Genomic DNA, 19,649 nt, shown 5'->3' with positions numbered 1-19,649 from the left:
GTGGCAGCACCTCCGATTACCGATCATTTTTCATCGCTACAATGTGTGCCTTACATTCCATTCCCCACGTTACGCATTTCAGGTAACAGATATCAATTAAAATTTGTTGTAACGTGCTGAAAGGAGCAGCTTCTTTTTTACAAACAGTATTTTTACGCGGTTGCTGTTTAAATAGAGCGGGGCTATGTGGGTTAAGTTTGTTCTTTATCCCGATAATATTTCGATACATTTCTGAGGGTCACACTGCTCCTTGACTAAACTAAACAAATTGTGATTTAAAAAAATTAACAAGTAGAGTGCCTGCCAAATTAAATAATTGCGACGAACACAATTCCGCGTCCCGTATGCGGTCTTCATATCGGCCCAAAAGTGTTTCTCCTGCCTCCGCGGCCGCTAGTCAAAGGGTTCAACCAAAACGCATCAAAGGGACGCAACAAAAGGTGAGAGATGGCTGCAAAAATGCAGGCGTAAATTTTTAAATGACTATTGATTTTGCGAGTCACACCCACCGCCCCCCTGTTGCTTCGCCCAGCGGCTCCCGAGAAGATTCCAGACCTATGATACGGGGGCGAGATTTGCGTTGGCTTGTTGCTGCGCACAACAGGTGAAAGCACTGGAGGAATGTCGGTGAGGGGAAGGGTTCCTTCTGAGCAGTGTAACGCAGTGGCAGTGGTTAGCCTTGGCTTCTTGTGGGGCTAATCAATTAATTGTAATTAATTATACGGAAAGACATGGGCTACAAGTGTGTATATATGTATATGCGTGTGTGTGCACACATACAGTGTACGTCTCATAGGAGGAAGCGCCAACTTGTTCCACTTGTACCGCAACAGTTTCTCACATGCTCTCAAGCTGTTAAATATTTATAAATACGCTTCGAACATAAATTGAGGTAATTCGCAGAAACGCAAATTGTTTTATAAACAAATGAATAACGGGTATCGATTAGCAGAAATCGATACATCGCCTGAAACATGAGTGTGCAACGCAAAAATGAAGCTTCTCCACAGTATATTAAGAATTAGGGTGGATTTTGCCTTGCATGCGTTGTATTTTCTGGCCGTTTCGCCTATTCTGCACACCTTTTTTTTACCTTGCGGCAGCACGTTTTCTAGAAACATGCGTCGGCAACATTAAAAAATATATCGATACATCGAAATATCAGTTTTAACATCTCTAATGGGAACATAAATCGCTATTTCTCACAAATATTTTCGCCGCCCTGTAAACAACACAACACCTATCGAATTTTTTCTGAATTCAGAATTATCTTTTTGAACTGTGCGCGTCGTCGAACAATAGAAACATTTTGAACAAATAAAAAAGTATATAAACAGAGCAGTTGATAAATTTCACGAAATATTAATATTCGGGCGGCCATTCGCGCAACAAGCAGAGTCAAAGTCCTTCAAGTTTGCCAACAAGTTGCATCCATTTTCAAGTGTCCTTTTCGATTTTTGCGTCGAAATACTTCTTCTAAGGCGTGTGCCGGCGCTGCTTTTTCATACCGGAGGACACTGAGATATCCAAAGAAGCCGAACGGAAGAGAGGTGTGTGTGTGTGTGTGTTCGTACGGGAGTTGTGTGTGTGCACGATTTAAAAATAAAACAGCAAATACATAACAACAAAAAATATCGAAAGCAACAGCGCCGCCAAATACCCATACAATCAAAGGCCGCGACCTGTACGTGTTTACACATTCTAGACTGTCTGGCTGTTCTTTTGTTGGTGTGCACCAAAAGGTAAATAGAAAAAAAAGAGCATTCCAATGCGGGGGATTCGGGGGCCCGCCACGCTCGTGCGTGTTTGTGTATGTGTGGGAGGACTTCCCAGGCAGCGACGTCTACGTTTGCTGCAGTTCTTCGAGGCGATGCGATGCGCCGCACTGTGGGCGGGATGCAGCATTTTGCGCAGAATGTGTTTAATTGTCTGAAAGTTTCCAAAATTGTATTTTAAGACGTCGACCAAATCGTGTTTTCTTTGACCCATGAAAAATCATGTGTTTCCACTTGAAGTTTTTATATTTTGTATACACACACATCCGAATGCACATGGAAATGGTTTATAGATAGGTACATACATACATACAGCGCTCCTGTTTCTTATTGTTGTTGGCAGCGCATGTCGCTGCCGTTGCCATTGCTGTGGCCATCTTCGTTCATGGTTATATTTCCTGGAAAATCCATAAAAACAAAGGCAAAAAGAATTTCGAGTGCAATAGCACAAAATAACAACAACAACAACAACACATGAACACCACAGTACAATCGGGGGTATATATTAGCTTCGCTCTCTCTCGCTCTTACATCGCACTGCTGGTTGACTGAAGGGGCTCCCTTTCTACCTCTACCTCTGCATCTACCTCCCCGTCTATCGCCCTATCATGCTCCTCATATTCACATGCTACTCTTGCTTTCATACGTACGTTGCTGTTGCTGTCGCTGTCGCGACTTCTGCGCGCTCAACACTTTTATCTCTGCTTCATTCTCTCCTCTTCGTCTTCCTCTTGTTTTCCCCTTTCAACGTGTGTTGCGCGCACACACGTCGCCGTCACCGACGGCGTCGTCCAGTGACTTGTTGGCCAGGTCTGGCCTGGTCTGTCCACCTCTTTCCATTTTGGACAAATTACTCTTGTCAGCGGACGACGGTTCGTGGCAATGACGTTGCGCGAGCCTTAACCCCTTTTTGTCCCGCTGGTAGACCTGAAATCTACAAAAATCCCTTTCCCCTCCCTCTGCTGTCTTCTGGCCTGACCTGGCCTGGCCTGGCCTAATCGTCGCCAATAGGTGGTTTAATAGATACGAGATGCGATAAGCATGATTTTCCTTTGTTAGACTTCCTAGAAGGCATTCTTTTCGTCTGTGATCAGCATTTTAAATATTGGTGTTTACCAAATATTCACAGGATTTTGTATAATATCCATGGAATGAATAATTCTGCTATATATTTAAACGATCTTTCTTTATTTTTGTTACAAGTAAATCTACAGAAAGCTATTTTTGTCACTTGAATTTACGATAGTACCCAGTCCTTGGCAGAATTTTTTGCTCTCTTTCTTATCGCGAGCAGCCTCTCTCTCTCTCTCTTTTGTACTCTCTTACACTGACAATTTGTTATCACGAGCTAATTAATTGCGTTGCATTTAATAGTTCTGGCCGCAGATGTTTGTGTATACATACATACATATGTATAAATGTAAGTGGAGCACTGCCCTTTACCACCAGCGCTAATGCGATCGCGCTGTGCTGACGAGGATCTGCTGTACTTACACAAATAACTTTCAGTTTATCAGGCGGTGGCTTATGCTGCTTTTAAATCAATCCCGGGGCAGCGTAAAGTAAAAATATATAAAGCTCAAAAATCACGTATTCGATTCTTGTGGTCCATTTTTTTTCCTTATAATTTTAATGATAGAAAGAAATAATTTCTGCAGCAGAAAAAACGACAGCTGCAACATCTATTTGAGCGACTACTTTGACGACTAGAAAAGATCAGACAGTTCGTGACACCCATTTATGACTCCAAAAGAAATTGGATAACAAAACGTAAATCAAAATTTTAGCAATCGAAATTGCTGTTTCAGCTGTCCAATATAATGTATAACGCACCTTAATACCCTGAACCCTGATGATCTCTGCTGATCATTATTTTTTGCAAAGGAGCAACAGACTATACTAGATTTTTTCAAGTTGACACAAGATTGAGCTTAGACCGATTTTTGTTGAATTATGCTAATTTGGTCACCAAAATGTCTCTAAATCTCCAGGCAAGCAATATTAAAAACGACAGACCATCAAACCGAATTTATTACCAGGTTACCCAGGTTGAAATATGTTCTTTAATGTCATACTAATTATATATTTGTGAGATCTGTCATGTTATGATGACAGTTCGGGTTTCTTGAATTAGCATAAAAACATGAATAATTTGTCAGCAAAATGATAAGAGAATTTTAAAATTTTATTTTAATTTTTTTTTAATCGAAAATGTCAAGGGGATCAGCAGCAAATATTACAGACCATTCCACCAAAATTACTCATCGCTGATAAGTCGTCTTAGATCAAAATATATTCGGTGGCTTATGTCAACCAAAATTATAAGAGACGTTTGCAGGGGTCTTCTTTGTTTTTCGGATCGATTTTAGTTTCCTCCATCTTATCAAAAAGCTTAAGATCATTTCTTGAAGGCGACATCAGCAACAAAATTCGTAAACAAAAAACCATTAAGAAAATCTTCAATCCTCCCAAATATGGCAGAAAATAATAAGACGTTTAGCACGCATATATGTATATGTATGTTCGATGATCATTCGATTTCTAAACTTATTTGAAACAGGTGCTCTCTTCAGAGAGGATACTCGTTCATTAGGACTAAAGGGCAGAACGAGATAGCGAGATCCTAGGTTAGGAATGGCAGTGATCTCATGTTTTGTATATCATAGTTACATATATATTTCTCCTCCCAATTGTATGATCAGCAGCGCATTGCATTTTCCCAATATACCCAATGCCCCATGCCTCATGCCCCTGCCCACTGCACGTAATCGCGCATTTGGGATCACACCGAAACGAAAGCCGACAAACATCGTACAAAATGTCAGGCGAGTAGCAGCAACGATAAATGATTACTTAAATAACACTTGGTTTGTGCGGCGGTGTCGCCTTCCACCCCCACTCCACTGTACGGCAAAAACTCGTACACACACACAGACACACAGGCACGACACCCGTTTACAGACAAGCATGTGTTGTGTATACAAATACATGCTTATTAAACATTTATGAGTGCAAAAACAATACCACAAACGGCACAAATTGTACGTATGTATGTACATACATACGAGTATGTACGTGCGCGCATCGGGCATCATGCATGCTTACTCCGCGTATACTCGTATACGAATTGTTGTGTGTGAATGTATTCGTGTTGCTTATAAAAAATTGAATAACAAAAAGTACAAAATGTCGAAGCAGCAAAAAGCCTCAAGCAAGAAACAACTCCACACATTCATCCAGAACTCTGGGGAGCTTTGGTCGGGGCTCCCCAATGGGAGTTATATTGTGGTCCTTAGGAATGGGGTAAGGTCCGAAGAACCATAACAAATATGACCATGTCATGCAACATTCTGGAATGGAACAAACAACGACTGACCGACCGATGGACGGACCGACTCTTTTAGTAAATATTTATGCCACCCAGTGTCTTGTGAACAACTGTCGCGGTTCCCAGTTCCCACATGTCGAGTGCCCACTGTGATTGCGCCAGTACCTTTGCCTTACACACTTTTTATCTGTTCTTTCCGCACTACAGTAAACGTACTGGCGGTTATCAGCAGCAGCGCGTACGTTGCTGCCATAAAACTTTCCACTAGCCAAAAAAGCTTTTCAGTTGAAATGAAAAATCATTTTTTGGTGGAGAGGAGAGCGGTATATCTTTGTGTATCTGATTCTAACTTGTTTATGGACAGAAGATAACAATATTTTTCAGAAACAGCAAATCTAGAATAAACCTTTGAAAATTATTCTTGTATGCGTACTACTTTTCGGGATTTAAACTCAAATTGTATCTGCAAGAGACCGTTTTGCAGCACATGTAGATACATATGTACATAGATACCGATGTATATGGAGATCTAATACACTCTGTGGCTCTGTTAACTCTGGAGCAGTGTTGTTGGCTGAGTCATCATCAAATGTCTTATCTAAGAGGCTTTCAATGCCCTGACTCTTTGGTGTCCGGCAATGGGTGTCAGCATTATTCACAGAGCTAAATATTGCATTTCGGTCTACTGCTACTTTGTTCTCCCACCCAATTCTTCTAATTCTCCCAGCTACGCCGCCTCTCTATGCCTCTCTGCGGTTCTCTGTTTGTTTTCGATTCGCCTTTTTGTTTGCCAAAACGGCAGCAATAACAATTTGTGTGTGGGCAGAGCGAGCAGCTGGCCGGCCACCGGGAGCGTGTGTCAGTCCCATACAGTCCTTCAAAAAAGTATGCTTACCCCTGAAGCCAATTTTAAATAATATTTGAGTCTTTAAACATTAATATTTAATTCCAATAAAGAAATATAAAGTCTTAAAAATAATCTTAGCATACAAAAAAATAATAGAAAATTTTCAAATTTATACAGAAGTTTAACTTTGGCTTCAGGCATTGAATGGTAATAAATAAACAATCATAACCCTTCATACATTTCTCTTGTTAACCAGCAATTTTAAGAACATCATGGATCATGGAGGTCTCTAAAGCAAATAAACTTTTATTGTACTGCGATTGTGGAATTATGCACAATAATGCAGCTACATTACTTGCAGAGAACGTGCTGGGAAAGTCCTTTTGTCCGTGACTGTACACATTGTGCAAAGTCAACAATCTATTGAACGTATTTTAATGTGCTATAATATGTATACATATGTATGTATTTATATATGTATGCATCTCATAAGCAATATTCACAGCTAATTGAGAAAGCACACACATAAAGCGCGCTGGGTTTTCCCCGCAATATTCAATTGAGTTGTATTTTTTCCAAGATTTTTCCGATTTTGCATAGCGATACGAGGCGATACACAAACGGATGCATCAGACAAAGTAAAAAGTGGCTAAACCAGTTCAGTTTCCACTGAAACTGCAAATGCAAGTGCAAGTGCAACAACAGCAAAAACAATTCACTTTCTTTGCATTTCAAGGTTATTGTTTTGATTTTTGGATTGGGTGGCGAAAAAGGTTCACTTAGCTCTTGGTCAGCGTCATATCATTAGAGCGCATAAATAGTATATATTTGTATTATCAATTCTCTGAGAATCCATTAGGTAACAGCTTCCGTTCCTTTTCAAGCTGCATCTTATTTTTGGGCAAAGAAAATACCGATGCTTCATGTATTTCAGAATTTTTGTATGTATTATATGCATTGGGTTAACGGCGATTCGCCGAACCAGCGCCGAAAAAAAGATAGACGTCAATGCAAATTCAAGTTTTGCAACTGAAAACATTTTTCGGGGCCGAGAAATCGAAATGAATTTATACACACGAGTATACTACACAACAGGCGTTTAAGACAAAAAATGGATGATGGAAACGCCGAAGATAATATACCCTAGCAGTGCGAGGTGATTGACATTAAGCAAATTCGCATTCTCGGACTATGTTGGGTTCACTGCGATGTCCGTTCGCTTATGGGAAATTTTTGCAGTGTATCAACGTCAACTAGAATGTGCTCTAGTGGATCAGTGGTACAAGATAAACAAGAGTACGCCCTAAAAAGAACATATAAAATATGGGTCTTTTAAGGCTAATTAAATTAAACGAGTATATACACACTTTCTTCCAATCATGCAGTCATTTCTTTGAGATTTGTTCTACGCACATGCCAAAAGATACAACAAAAAGTTTCCCTATTATGAAACAACAAAATATGTATATGTCGTGTGCATGACGGGGGAGCATTGAAGCTTGCGTATTGCCAATTTTGCTGGCTATTTGGACTGCTTCCATCGCTTGTATATTTATCTCATTCGCACACACTGCCTTCCTTTTTTCATAAGCTTTTACATCTCTGGAAGGGTATTAAAACAAAACAAAAAAGCTTCGTTACACATTTGTTTCGCTTGGTGTTACGTATGCGAGTGTGTGTGTATGTCTGTTTGTGAATGTGTGACGTGCTTTGTGGTCTCTCTGTTGTATACACGTTTTTAACCCCCTGAGGCCCACACCTCCCCAGACATTTTGAGGGGAATTTTTATTTCTTTTAAAGTTTTCTTTTACCCTCTGTGTGTTTGTGAACATTTATGACAGCTTGTAAATAATATTGTCTAACATTTTGCGGCTGCAACTAAGTAAATAAATGATTTTGCACTCCACCTCTGATCTGCGCCGTGGCCCCATCCTCAATCCAACCGCTATCTACCTTTCCCGCTCACACCACACACAGACACATTCTATTGAGAGCTATAAATCGCGAATGTTGTGTGTGTTTTTGTGTGTTGTGGGTCCCATCTAACTACCGGTTATCGCGGCTTTTGTTGTGGCACTGGGACCCCGAGAGGGACCCTTCTACTGGCGATTGCGCGACCGCAACGGAATAAAGTTTTATCGTCAATATATGTTTGTTTCCCCTGCCCTGCCCTGCTTTGATCTGCGATGCTCCTCTACATCCTCCACATCATCATCATACCACATCGTTTCGCAGCTCAAAATAAATACATTTTGCGCTTTTAGCAGTCCATAACAAAAGTTAAATAAAAGAAGCCGCTACATTTTTTGTTGTTTTCTTTTTTTCGTTAGCGCGTCTGTCTGGAAGTTTTTGTTATTTTATTTTGTATTTTGTTTTCTGTTTTCATTGAGGCACTCGTGCGGAGAGCGTTACCAAAACTTGAATCGTCCCAAACCTCCGAACTTCGAACCTAATGAGATTTTTTTTTGGTCCGCTTTGACAAGGGTTCGTTTATTGATGGATAGTCGTTTAATTCTTTGTTAATTTCGTTAATTTCTATCGGTAGTGAGTGATGATTCGGTACAAGTTACTGGTGGAAGTCTGCAATATTATAACTGTATTTAGCCAAAGGTCACAGTAGCTCTCCCCCTCCATGTTGCTGTAGTTTACAACTTTAAGTTCAAAGAGTGAAAATACTAAGGAAATATTTGATTCGTTGAATAGCTCATATACTAAATCCACGCGTTTAATCATTAAACTTTAATGTCATAACTAGTATAAGAGTAGCACCGTTCCACTGTAGAAGAGAAATCTGCTTTGGTTATCTACTATTACTATTTGCTCGAAATGCGATAGCACGTAAAGTGGTTGGTTCTAATGATAATAAATTCTTGTGGGTCAGAGCGAAATACAACATTTTACTGATCTTTAGAAATTTTTTGAGAAAAGGTCTTGGAATGTGGCTAAAAATCGTATACATTATTAATCTGTGAAGTTTTTTATTTTACGAAAAATGTTCTTGTTTTAAATCTCTTGGGTTTAAGTATTGTTATCGACCCAAGGGATTTTGCTTTTCAAGTGTTTCCCATATGGGAATATCCAAAAGTGTGCTTTATTTTTTCTCAGTGTATGGTACGCATGTGGCTCTCTGAGAATTGGACTGTTGCGAAAGATAAGTTCGAAATTGGAGTAGAGTGGAAACGACTGGAAAATGGAACGGCAACAGTTAATGATCCCCCAGTGACGAGACTCGCGCCTACATTTTTTCACGCTGAAGGGAATTCCTTGTGCTCCAAAGGTGGAGGGCGCTCATCCGTACACATATTCGTATATATTTTGTGGGTAATTTTAATTATTGCCCCCACGCATGGGTATTTTCGTTGATAATACCCCTGTGTTGCCCCTTCTAATTATATATTATATTGTTATGAATGGAATTCTCTTTGTGCCAAATATTTGCATAATTATGCCATTAGCCGACATTTCATAGTACAATATATGTATGTACCAAAAGAAAAACGAACGAATCAAATGGTCTGCTACTATTGTTCATATAGACTTTTTTTTTGTGTTTTTACTACAGTATTTCCAAAAATATTCCTAATAAAAACCCAAAAAATTAGACTAAACGTTGGCTAGCTCTTCCATGGAATCACTAAAAAGCCATTCAAAGTGTTGCAAAAACTTACCTGATAAGGGCTTGACTGTCCCACCTAATCCTCGAGCACAATCTTTCACGGCAACTGATTCATCAAACTGACTTTTGGCCAACAGGGGCGGCAGATGGCCTGGCCTGGCCTCTTATCAAAATGCAGAGTGAAGTATATATAATATGCCAAATTTCCAGCAAACTTCGATTATTCTAACTACTTCGGGGTAATTTTCATATCATTTCATAAAATTGTACAACTCTTGCTCGCTCTCGGCAGAAAGTCGAGTCTTATCATAGGCAATATAAAAGCACAGAGTCAACCTATTGGGATCTTCAGTTGTGTTCCTTCGATTGATCGTTAAAGGCGCTGGGTAAACTATCAAAAATATTATATTTACGGCGACAAATTTTTGTGTTTGTTTGTGTGCTTTGATTTTTGTAAACGATCCTTTATTTGTTTATAAACAATCTGTTTTCATTTTGCCACCTGACAGCAGCCAGGCGGAAAGGGCCCTCAGATAACGCACACTGGTGGGGGATCAGCTGGAGAACGGAAATTCCATTGAAAAGAAGCGGTGCCCAGAGTTTTCTCAGTTGTTTGCTGTTTACTTTTGTTGAGTTTTTCACCTTGATAACCTTAAAATTTGTGCGACGGCTGCTGCTGTTGCTGGCTGGCTGCATCGATCTCTCGTTTCATTAGACAGCCAATAAACATTAGTGCTGATAAGAAGAGCGGAAAGTGCGGGACGTGGAGTTGAAAAGTTAGTGCCAGCAAAATATTGAAGGGAAAAACTTTGTACCAACTTTTGTCCGTGGCTGCTATCCGACTGACTTGGCATATTAGACGGCCAAGAAAACCTTGAACTACTTTGGTTTTTCGAACTAAAAAAAAAAACGAGTCCGAAGGGCAGCCAGCAGCAGCAAGCAAATTTATGAATAGAGCGAAACCTGTGTGTGGTGGAAAGATACAATCGTTCGTCCCGGAGACTACCTAAGGCCTGGAACTGGGACTCTTACTCTTCTCTCTCTTTTTTTTTTGGTTAGTTGTGATCATCGTTAAGTGAGCCGCACATCCGATTTTTGTTGTTTCTTGGGGCAGAGAGAGAGAGGCACAGGTATCAAAAAGCCACGACCTGTTTTCATTTTTCTTTACTTATTTTTCTGATTTCTGGTTTCTTGGTTGTAGGTTTTTGTCCCTTTTGTTTGGGCTGCATTTTCGGGCTGTGTTTCCAGTCATTAGATCCTTATCTAATTTCGTTGTTGCTGCTTCTGGGCTGCTCTTTTCGACTGGTTTTGCCTCGTTTTCATCTCTTGTTTGCTCTGCTCTCTGGAATGGCCATTCATATTTGCTACGTGAGCCAAGCCAAGCCGGTCCGAGCCGAGTCTCGTTCTGTTGTTGGCCTTTTTTTCTGGATAACTACAGAAATTAGCGTATCGACCACAAAAGCAAACACGCTTCGGAGTGGCAGTCGCATTGGCTTTGGCTTTTGCTCTGGGTTTAGGGCTTGGGTCACGTTTTGACGACAAAAAACAGTCCATAGAGAGAGAGAGAGAGATGTCCTGCTGGCCCCTTATCATCGCTATTTAGCATGGCTATAAAGAATCATATTCCCCATGGATCCGACCTGCCTGCCTGCTGCAATTTAATTTCACACCTGTTGGTCCGTCCGACCCCGACCATCGTCTAGAATTCCACCCCATCGAATCGGTGGTCTCTCGTTCTGTATTTCTGTTTATACTCGTATTTGTATTTGTTTGCTTTCCCACTTGCGTGCGAGTTGTTTGCTCTACGTTTTGCCATATTGCTATTGCCCATTTAGGTTGTTTTTGTTGTTGTTTTTTTCGTGTGTTTCTGTTATGGTAATTAGAGGTTGAAACCCTGGTAAAACCCTAAACCTGGGTTTCTGCGCAAAAATTCATTCATTATTTTACAGCGCCTATAAACGATAATGATGATGTTCTATTGCTTAAATGTCCTTCTATAAATATTTCTACTTTATTTAACCATTTCCATTATCTAATTAAGGATATTTTTCTTTGGAAAAAAATGATGCAATTTTCATTAGATTCTAAATGATAATGATTTCTTTTTGTCAATTATTTGAAATGTTATTTTTTCCCTGGGCTATATTCAATTTTTTACGATTCACTCACTCGAATGCAGTACAGTTGGCGGAATAGGCATTTGATAAGACATGACGCACATTTCGCTCTCTCCTGCACTTCGCTTTAATGGCAAGTACAACTGTCGAGCAAAGTAACGGGGAAGAAAAGCACATAGGCAAAGAGTAGGCGTAGGTAGAAGATTATACGCTGATAATAATCTTTGAGGGCGACATACAGTAATGAAAATGGGAAAAGTATTAAATATCAAATATCACATTCATTAATCCGTACACTTAAACATTAAAAATCAGACTCATTATCGCCCCCACCTATGTATTTTTTGGTTGCACTCAATAGCATTACAATATAATATTTATATGGGGCGGGGGGTTCCATTATCAACCTTGGCTAACATCTTGCACTTATCACAAAAAATGTACCCATATGCTTGTGTATTTATAGTTTCCTTAACAATTCTAAATCAATCGAAACCAAAAACCAAATCAAAAAACAGAGCGCAGATATCGTTTGCATGTAACGATTGCATTTTATGGACGACTCAGACTCATTTGCTTGTTGGAAGTCTGCCGGACGTTGGGAGCGAAACTGAAAACTGAAAAAATATATCCAAAAATATCCATATTCAGCTGTGTGCCAGCTTAACAGAACAAAAACAAAAAAGCATCCACACTCTCATCCCACAAATCGAATCAAATAAAAGAAAATCACATCATCAATAGAGAGCGAAAGGGAGAGAGAGAGAAAGGGAGCATCGGGTAGGAGCATGAGCCTGTGGAAGCGCATCTCCAGCCATGCTGACTGCGAGGCTCGTATGGCAGCCTACTACGATGAGAAGGGTCTCTTTGACCTGCGTCTCTGCCTGGCGGCCTGGATCGAAGACAGAATAATGTGAGTAGATCATAATGTGGGTGGACGAAGAGCAGTTGATGACGATTATGGGATGGGAATACTCGGGCATTGATCAGTTGTAAAATTAGCAGCAAATTCCTTAAACAAAAATTCAAATAATTAAAATCCCACTCCCCCCTATATACAGGTCCGAACAGATAACACCAAACTCTGCGGAGCAACTTGAGCGTGTGGCCCTTAAGTTCAACGAGGATCTGCAACAAAAGCTGCTTTCGACGCGCACGGCCAGCGATCAGGCACTCAAGTACCGTGTGGTGGAGCTTTGCACTCAAATCCAGCGAACCTCTGCCCTCGAGCTGTACACGCATTTGCGCGGCGGATTGCAAAAGGAGCTGCAACTAGCAACGGAACAGAGTGTGGCCACACCGGGTCCATCGATGCCCCTCAGTCCCTACAACATGAACAATCCAGGCTATATGGATCAAAGCGAACTGATTTCCGCTCAGCCAGCGGTTGGCGGCGGTTTGGCTGTCATTCACAATGCGGTGGTGGGCGCTAATGGCGGTGGGAATGTGACGACCCTGGGCATGGCCACTGCCAAGATGGAGCTGTTCGAAATCGAGCATCATATAATGCAGTGCTTTAACGAGTTTAGCAACTGCGGCAACTCCCTGAAGATGCTGGTCCAGAACTACAGCTACGTGCTGAACTCCTCGGGTTCGACCAACGCCGAGGAGGCGTTCAAGTGCCTGATGGCTGAGAAGGCGGCCATTGTGACGACCTTGTGCCGCAGCTATTTATCCTACGAGCCGATGCAGGAGCAGATCATCAGCGAGCTGAATAACTGGCGTCGTCAGCAGGCCCTGGCCGGCAATGGGGCACCCTTCAATGAAGGTGCTTTGGACCAGATTCAGCGTTGCTTCGAGCTGCTTGAATCCTTTATTGGCCACCTGCTGGCGGCCGTCAAGGAGACCCTACGTGTGCGTCTCGTCAATGAGGAGCCAGAACTGAACAACCTGCTCGAGCGGGTGAGAACTTCACAGAAGAATTTGGTCTGTGCCGCCTTCATTGTGGACAAACAGCCGCCTCAGGTTATGAAGACCAATACCCGCTTTGCGGCCTCCGTGCGCTGGCTGATTGGCTCCCAATTGGGTATACACAATAATCCGCCCACTATTGAGTGCATCATTATGTCCGGTAAGCATGGTGTTTCATTAGAGACGTCAATAAACTAACCGTTTGCGTCTCACCCTCCGTTTACAGAGATTCAGGCCAATCGTTTCGTTACCCGCGGCACCCAAATGGACAGCACCCTGGCCGGGCAATCCTCAGGAGAAATACAGAACTGCTCCAGCACCATGGAATACCAACAAAATAACCACGTCTTCTCGGCCAGCTTCAGGAATATGCAGCTAAAGAAGATCAAGCGGGCCGAAAAGAAGGGCACCGAGAGCGTCATGGACGAGAAGTTTGCCCTGTTCTTCTATGCGACGACCACAGTCAACGATTACCAGATACGTGTGTGGACCCTGTCGTTGCCGGTGGTGGTGATTGTCCATGGCAACCAGGAGCCACAGTCATGGGCCACCATTACCTGGGACAATGCTTTTGCGGATATTGTACGGGAACCGTTTATGATCACCGATCGGGTGACCTGGGCCATGCTCTCGGTGGCGCTTAATACCAAATTTGGGTCGAGCACACAGCGGGCCCTCACCAGGGATAACCTGGACTTTCTCTGTGAGTTCCAGAACTTTGCTTTCCTGTGATTTTTTACTGATAAATTCCTCTTGCTATTTGCTGAGATTAGATGAGAAGCTGCAGCGCGGTGAGCGCAGTGAATATATTACGTGGAATCAGTTCTGCAAGGAGCCGCTACGTAGCGACCGCCAGTTCACCTTCTGGGAATGGTTCTTTGCCATCATGAAACTCACCAAAGACCATCTGATGGGCATGTGGAAGGCCGGCTGCATTATGGGCTTCATCAACAAGGCCAAGGCGCAAGATGATCTGATGCGTTCGGCCACCGGAATTGGTACCTTTCTGTTGCGCTTCTCTGACAGTGAACTGGGTGGGTGATTGGATCATAAACGGATAATTTATACAAATATATGGATAGACATTTATTAATGAATTTTGTATTGCAGGTGGCGTAACTATTGCGTATGTGAATGAATACGGATCGGTTACCATGCTCTCGCCATGGACTGCACGTGATTTTCAGATCCTGAATCTGGCCGAACGCATACGCGATTTGAATATGCTGCGCTTTCTGTATCCGAGCGATACCAATGCAGTGCCCCAAGAGCGTGATCAAGCCTTTGGCGAGTTCTACACGAGCTCTACCGGTACGAATGGTATATTATCTTCCCTCCCACAGTCGGATTCATTTTTTTGTGTTATTTGCTAATCGTCATATTGATTTTGCTTAGAACCCACGCCGGGATATGTGAAAAGCACGTTACACGTACAGGTACGCAATGCGATTGAGGGTAATGGTTCCATCATTGGGACCCCACAGCATCCCATACCGTCACCACCGCAGGATAGCAGCATGTCCATGGGAAAGTAAGTTTCATTGCATGGCCTTCCACACACACACACACACAGAGCTAACATGCATCACTGACTTCGCAACAAGAAGAATAATCTATTATATAATATGATATAACTCCCACTCCCCCAGAAAAAAAAAAATTATTAAAATCTAACCGCTCCACGAGAAGCTCCGTGATTGGTCTTTCTATAAATTTTATTTGCTTTGCTTTTGCGTTGTTTTGTTTATGATTTTGTCAAACAAGTTTAACTAAGATTGCAATACTTTGAATTCGAAAAAAAAAAAACGCAAGGGGAGAATACTCTGCCTGACTAACCGAGAAGCTTAGCCTACCGAGAAATTATGTAAATAAAACTGATATGATTGAATCCCCAAGCTGGGCTCTTTACAGAGCTCTCAATCTCCCCCAGCCCCCGTTTACCAATTTATTTAATTTAATTACAATACAGCCCCACTTACTGTACTCTTTATTTATTTTCATTCTCTAATTTTATGCATCGGTTGATTTATTTTGGTGCTCTTCTGGTTGTCGTTTTGGTGTACACAGCTATGAGGACTCTGATTCGAATGATAGCACTATGGCGGATGCCATAGAAAGATATGTGGCGGGCACATCACCCGATGATCCCATATTCCATGAGATCAGGGCCACCATTATAAGTGCGTGCAATGATGTAGATTCGGTTGGCTGCGAGGTATAACTATTTAAGTACAAATATTACGCATCCAAAAATCACGCTCCTCGATCAGATTCCACCCAAAAAACCTCTTCTGCTGACTGCTTAAAGCTGTTCGCTCTCTCTCTCTCTCTCTCCACCTGATTGATTCGCTGAGACGCTGATTCCTTCCCCTCAATAAATCGTTGGATTAATCAGTTCATGCTCATTACACCCACTACCAGCATTTTATCAGCAGCACTCGTCGCCCGTCACGTCACATCACGCCACGCAAAGCCACATCCACGCATTCATCAGATCAGATCAGTTTCAGATGCGCTGCTGCTCCCCACAAAACTTTACTAACAATAGCTAGCTCAGTCGTCAGAGATGATAAATACATACATCGTATATAAGCTCAAATTGTATGTCTTGTTTATTTTTAATTTTTTTTTGTGTGTGTTTATTTTCAAAGTATTGCTATCTTTTTAGACTTTTTCAGCCGCGAATTGGTCGAAACGCCAACAAATTAAGCAATAATTCGCATTAAAAATAAATGATTTTCCTCTAACCATTGCTCTCTACTATTCTCCTTTTTCTATTTATTTTGGCTATGAACGCAGCTTGCAGAATAGCACCATCATGCACCTATAAATCTGAGATCTCTAGGCTGAAACCAGCAGCCAAGGCAGCAACATAAAAAAATTAAATTTTAATATTAAGAATATTAAGTGCAGCGCAGGCCAACGATATTGCGTTTGGCAATAATTGAATTTAACAAATTGTTGCATGCATTTAAAAAAAAAGATCAGTTTTACATGCTTGATAAATTATTTGATCGCTTGTTTCTGTTGTAATCTTTTTGCATGCAATCTAAATGCTCAAATTCGATGTTATCGTTGTTAAAAGTAAATGTTAAAAAAAGAGATAAATTTAGGGGCACAACATTCCATTTGCTTTACAACTCTCTGCCATATCATATCTATACATTTATGCCACAAAAATCTAACCCACATAAACATCTTTCCTTTCCCACTAACCATTTTGAACATTTGCACGATATTCTCCAACCAATATATATTTTTTATTAATGTTTATTTTTCTTTCCTTCTAATTTTTATCAACACACAAAAAAATCATCATGATTTTTACTACCAACGATATTAGTTCCAGCGACTTTGCTATGGCGGATTTTGATTCAATGACGAACTTTGTCGATGTGTATAAACTATAAAAAAAAATATATATATATATAAAAATATATATAGAACCTATGTATAAACAAAAGATCTTATAAACAAATGAAAGTGTGCCGTGTGGATGCCCCCGCCCCGACCTAGATGATATATATATGCCCCTTCTCCCTACCAGCAGCGAATGGCAGCCATCGTGGAACTGCTTTTTAAAAAAGTTTGAATCGTAAAGTTTTTACCTAAAATGTTATTGTAAGAGTTTTGGAATGCATCGTTGTGGCATGTTTAGTTTTGGTATGTATTCGAACGCTCTTTTATTTTGTACCTATCCTCCACACCTTTTAAAGTATTATTGTGCACTCAAATAGTTGTATTTTTGTTCAGAGATAAAAATAAAATAGACAACGAACAAGGAACGCATCGAGTCTTAGTTAAAAATATACATCAATTATTGTTATACAGAGTGCGGATCTATGCCGAAAATTTTTACGAAAAATAAGATATTTATTATGCTAAATATTAAACGTTTGTTGTTAAATGTATTTGAAAAGTTAATTGCCGTTTCACGCTATACGCAATTATACGAGTACTAGTTGTGAATCGATGGATAGACTCCCCGGATGGTACTACGCCTGGTTTCACTGGTCAAGGATCCGTTTAGCATTGTAAGACTAGATAGACGTACAGGAACGGAATGAATTTACGAATTTACATACAGAACTACCACAGATTATATAGATACATAGATTATATATTTATACATATGTATACAACAATTATAATCGTGTACCTACACTATACCCTACCTACCAGCTACAATTATGGAATAGAAAATTGTCTTTAGTTTTATCATTTAATCGAACATTGTTTTAATCCATTCTATTCTGTTCTTGCAGCATTTGTGAAACGATAAACAACTGTACCCAAGAGCAATCAATGCATGCAAATTGCCCCCACACCACCAAACACACAACACCCTGCAGATAAATTGTATCTATTACGATCATAATTATGTGTAATCTAATCGAAAGTGTAAACTTTTGGGTTTCGCATGTTATTTGTTTTTTATACACTACATGCATATATATATTTTTTTTATACAGACGATACGATGCGATATATGTTTATTTTTTTCTATACTGTGTGACAAAGCATTAATTTTACGACGAATCGTGATGAGAGAATCGATTTAGTTAGTGAGTAACTATTTGTTGAATCTAAATTTTTGATTTTGATTTTGTAATTTTAAAGGATTTATTTTTAAACCAACTATCAAATCTTAGCAACTAAACTACTTTCGAGTTAAGGTCTAAGCTAAACGAAGTGAAGCAGCAAGGCAAGAAAATTGTATCTGCGTTTTAGTTTTAATTATTATTTACATATTATTGTGAAATGCTTTATGTGAGAGAAACCACCCCATCCCTACTACCCCTTTATTGGCTTCCAATGCTGAAAATGCGCAAAAAATCTAACCGAACCGATGTATATTTTTTAAATTGTTTAATTTTGAGTTTGAGTTTTGCGAGTCCAGGGCACAGTTTGCAATGCATTTCAAATGCAACAAATGCGATTGCCTTTAGTCAGTTTAATGGGTGTATGATATATATATATACATATATATGAGAAAGTAAACAGAACGTAATAATATTTTTTCTACACAACAACATACAACACTACACTACACACTACACTATTCTACACTAAGCTTTGTACCATGAACCGTAAAAATTTTATAAGACTTAAGTACAGGCCCACAAAAATAAAAACAAAAAAAAATTCAATAAATATTTTCAAACATTTTACATGCCAAGAGTCAGGCGATTTTGTATTTGATCTTGTAAAAAAAAATGAATTTCGAGCAAAACGAAATGTTTATCTGTGTGTACGTAAAGTTTTTAATGTTTAATTGTAAAACTAACGCACACAAGCACACACCACACTACACACACACACACACACACACATTCCCCAAAAAGAAACACAGATACAACCGAGCGCACTCTTATATGTAAATGTATGTATGTATGTACTACTTCTACTATGTTACGTGCAATGTATGTGCAATGCTCGTTTAGAAACAAACGTTGATATTGGGAAATGAGTTGAATGTATTTAAATGTTGACATTGTGTTTTAAATGTAATTTCAAAAGCGCTAATTGTGTGTCTAGTTTGGAAATATATATTTGTGGGAAACAACTAAAGAACTATTCTTGTCAAAATGGCCAATAAAGATTTGATTTTTCAAACTAAAAACACAGTTTGTTTTTTTTTTAATCCAGTTTATATATTATTATTAAATGCCAACAAATCACTTTATGCCAGAGGAGCTGCTACATATATTGCTTATTAGTTTTTGGTGGAACAACACTTGTCCTTGGGTCCATTCTTGCAGGCGCATTGACACTGCTGGCTGCAGGCGCAATTGTCTCCGCACTTGGTGGCCGAGCACTGGCAGTCTGTGGTTAATATTAATGGTTAATGGTTTAATATTTTTGTGTTATTTGATCTTAAGTGTAAAAACTTACTTGTTCCACAAGCCTTGCAACCCATTTTTTGTTTTTAGAATTATTTCTTTGAAGATTTAGAATTTGAAATTATGGACTTTGCTGCTGGCAAACGCTTTCTGATGCATCCAGAGGAGAGACACTGTCGTTTTATAGCACTCGTAATTGTTTGTTTGACTTT

General features: G+C 40.1%; 2 protein-coding genes across 8 annotated transcripts; one reads left to right on the top strand and one right to left on the bottom strand.

Annotated features, from left to right (window-relative positions):
- Nucleotides 1-1,201: 1,201 nt before the first annotated feature.
- Nucleotides 1,202-19,217, top strand: LOC111066389 (signal transducer and transcription activator). 7 transcript variants are annotated; one of them, XM_022354947.2, is made up of 10 exons: nt 1,202-1,742; nt 12,150-12,596; nt 12,745-13,754; nt 13,821-14,297; nt 14,368-14,628; nt 14,705-14,905; nt 14,990-15,125; nt 15,662-15,809; nt 16,938-17,257; nt 17,860-19,217. In XM_022354947.2, exons 2-9 carry the CDS (start codon nt 12,472-12,474, stop codon nt 16,965-16,967), a joined length of 2,388 nt encoding a protein of 795 aa, XP_022210639.1. In that variant the 5' UTR covers nt 1,202-1,742; nt 12,150-12,471; the 3' UTR covers nt 16,968-17,257; nt 17,860-19,217. The 7 variants fall into 7 exon arrangements, with proteins under 7 accessions (XP_022210639.1, XP_041452320.1, XP_041452323.1 ...); XM_041596386.1 differs by having other exon boundaries at nt 14,705-14,914; XM_041596389.1 differs by lacking the exon at nt 15,662-15,809 and having other exon boundaries at nt 14,990-15,030.
- On the bottom strand, nt 19,166-19,601 carry LOC111066430 (metallothionein-4). The gene is made up of 2 exons (XM_022355034.2): nt 19,490-19,601; nt 19,166-19,420 (listed from the first exon to the last, which is right to left on the bottom strand). The coding sequence occupies exons 1-2, from the start codon at nt 19,512-19,514 to the stop codon at nt 19,311-19,313; spliced, it is 135 nt and encodes a 44-aa protein (XP_022210726.1). The 5' UTR covers nt 19,515-19,601; the 3' UTR covers nt 19,166-19,310.
- Nucleotides 19,602-19,649: the final 48 nt, after the last annotated feature.

This window comes from Drosophila obscura, unplaced genomic scaffold, assembly GCF_018151105.1.
Source record: "Drosophila obscura isolate BZ-5 IFL unplaced genomic scaffold, ASM1815110v1 contig_150, whole genome shotgun sequence".
In the NCBI taxonomy this organism is placed as follows: domain Eukaryota; kingdom Metazoa; phylum Arthropoda; class Insecta; order Diptera; family Drosophilidae; genus Drosophila; species Drosophila obscura.
The sequence above is the reverse complement of the archived record's forward strand: the minus strand, read 5'-3'. Positions and strand labels throughout refer to the sequence as shown.

Excerpts from the sequence above, each read along its gene's own strand:
- LOC111066389 (XM_041596386.1), top strand. The coding sequence starts at position 12,472 with ATGAGCCTGTGGAAGCGCATCTCCAGCCATGCTGACTGCGAGGCTCGT. Across the intron at positions 14,298-14,367 it reads GGATAACCTGGACTTTCTCT|ATGAGAAGCTGCAGCGCGGT; the intron begins GTGAGTTCCAGA and ends TGCTGAGATTAG. Across the intron at positions 15,126-15,661 it reads AGCAGCATGTCCATGGGAAA|CTATGAGGACTCTGATTCGA; the intron begins GTAAGTTTCATT and ends TGGTGTACACAG.
- LOC111066430 (XM_022355034.2), bottom strand. The coding sequence starts at position 19,514 with ATGGGTTGCAAGGCTTGTGGAACAA. Across the intron at positions 19,421-19,489 it reads TTGCAAGGCTTGTGGAACAA|ACTGCCAGTGCTCGGCCACC; the intron begins GTAAGTTTTTAC and ends TATTAACCACAG.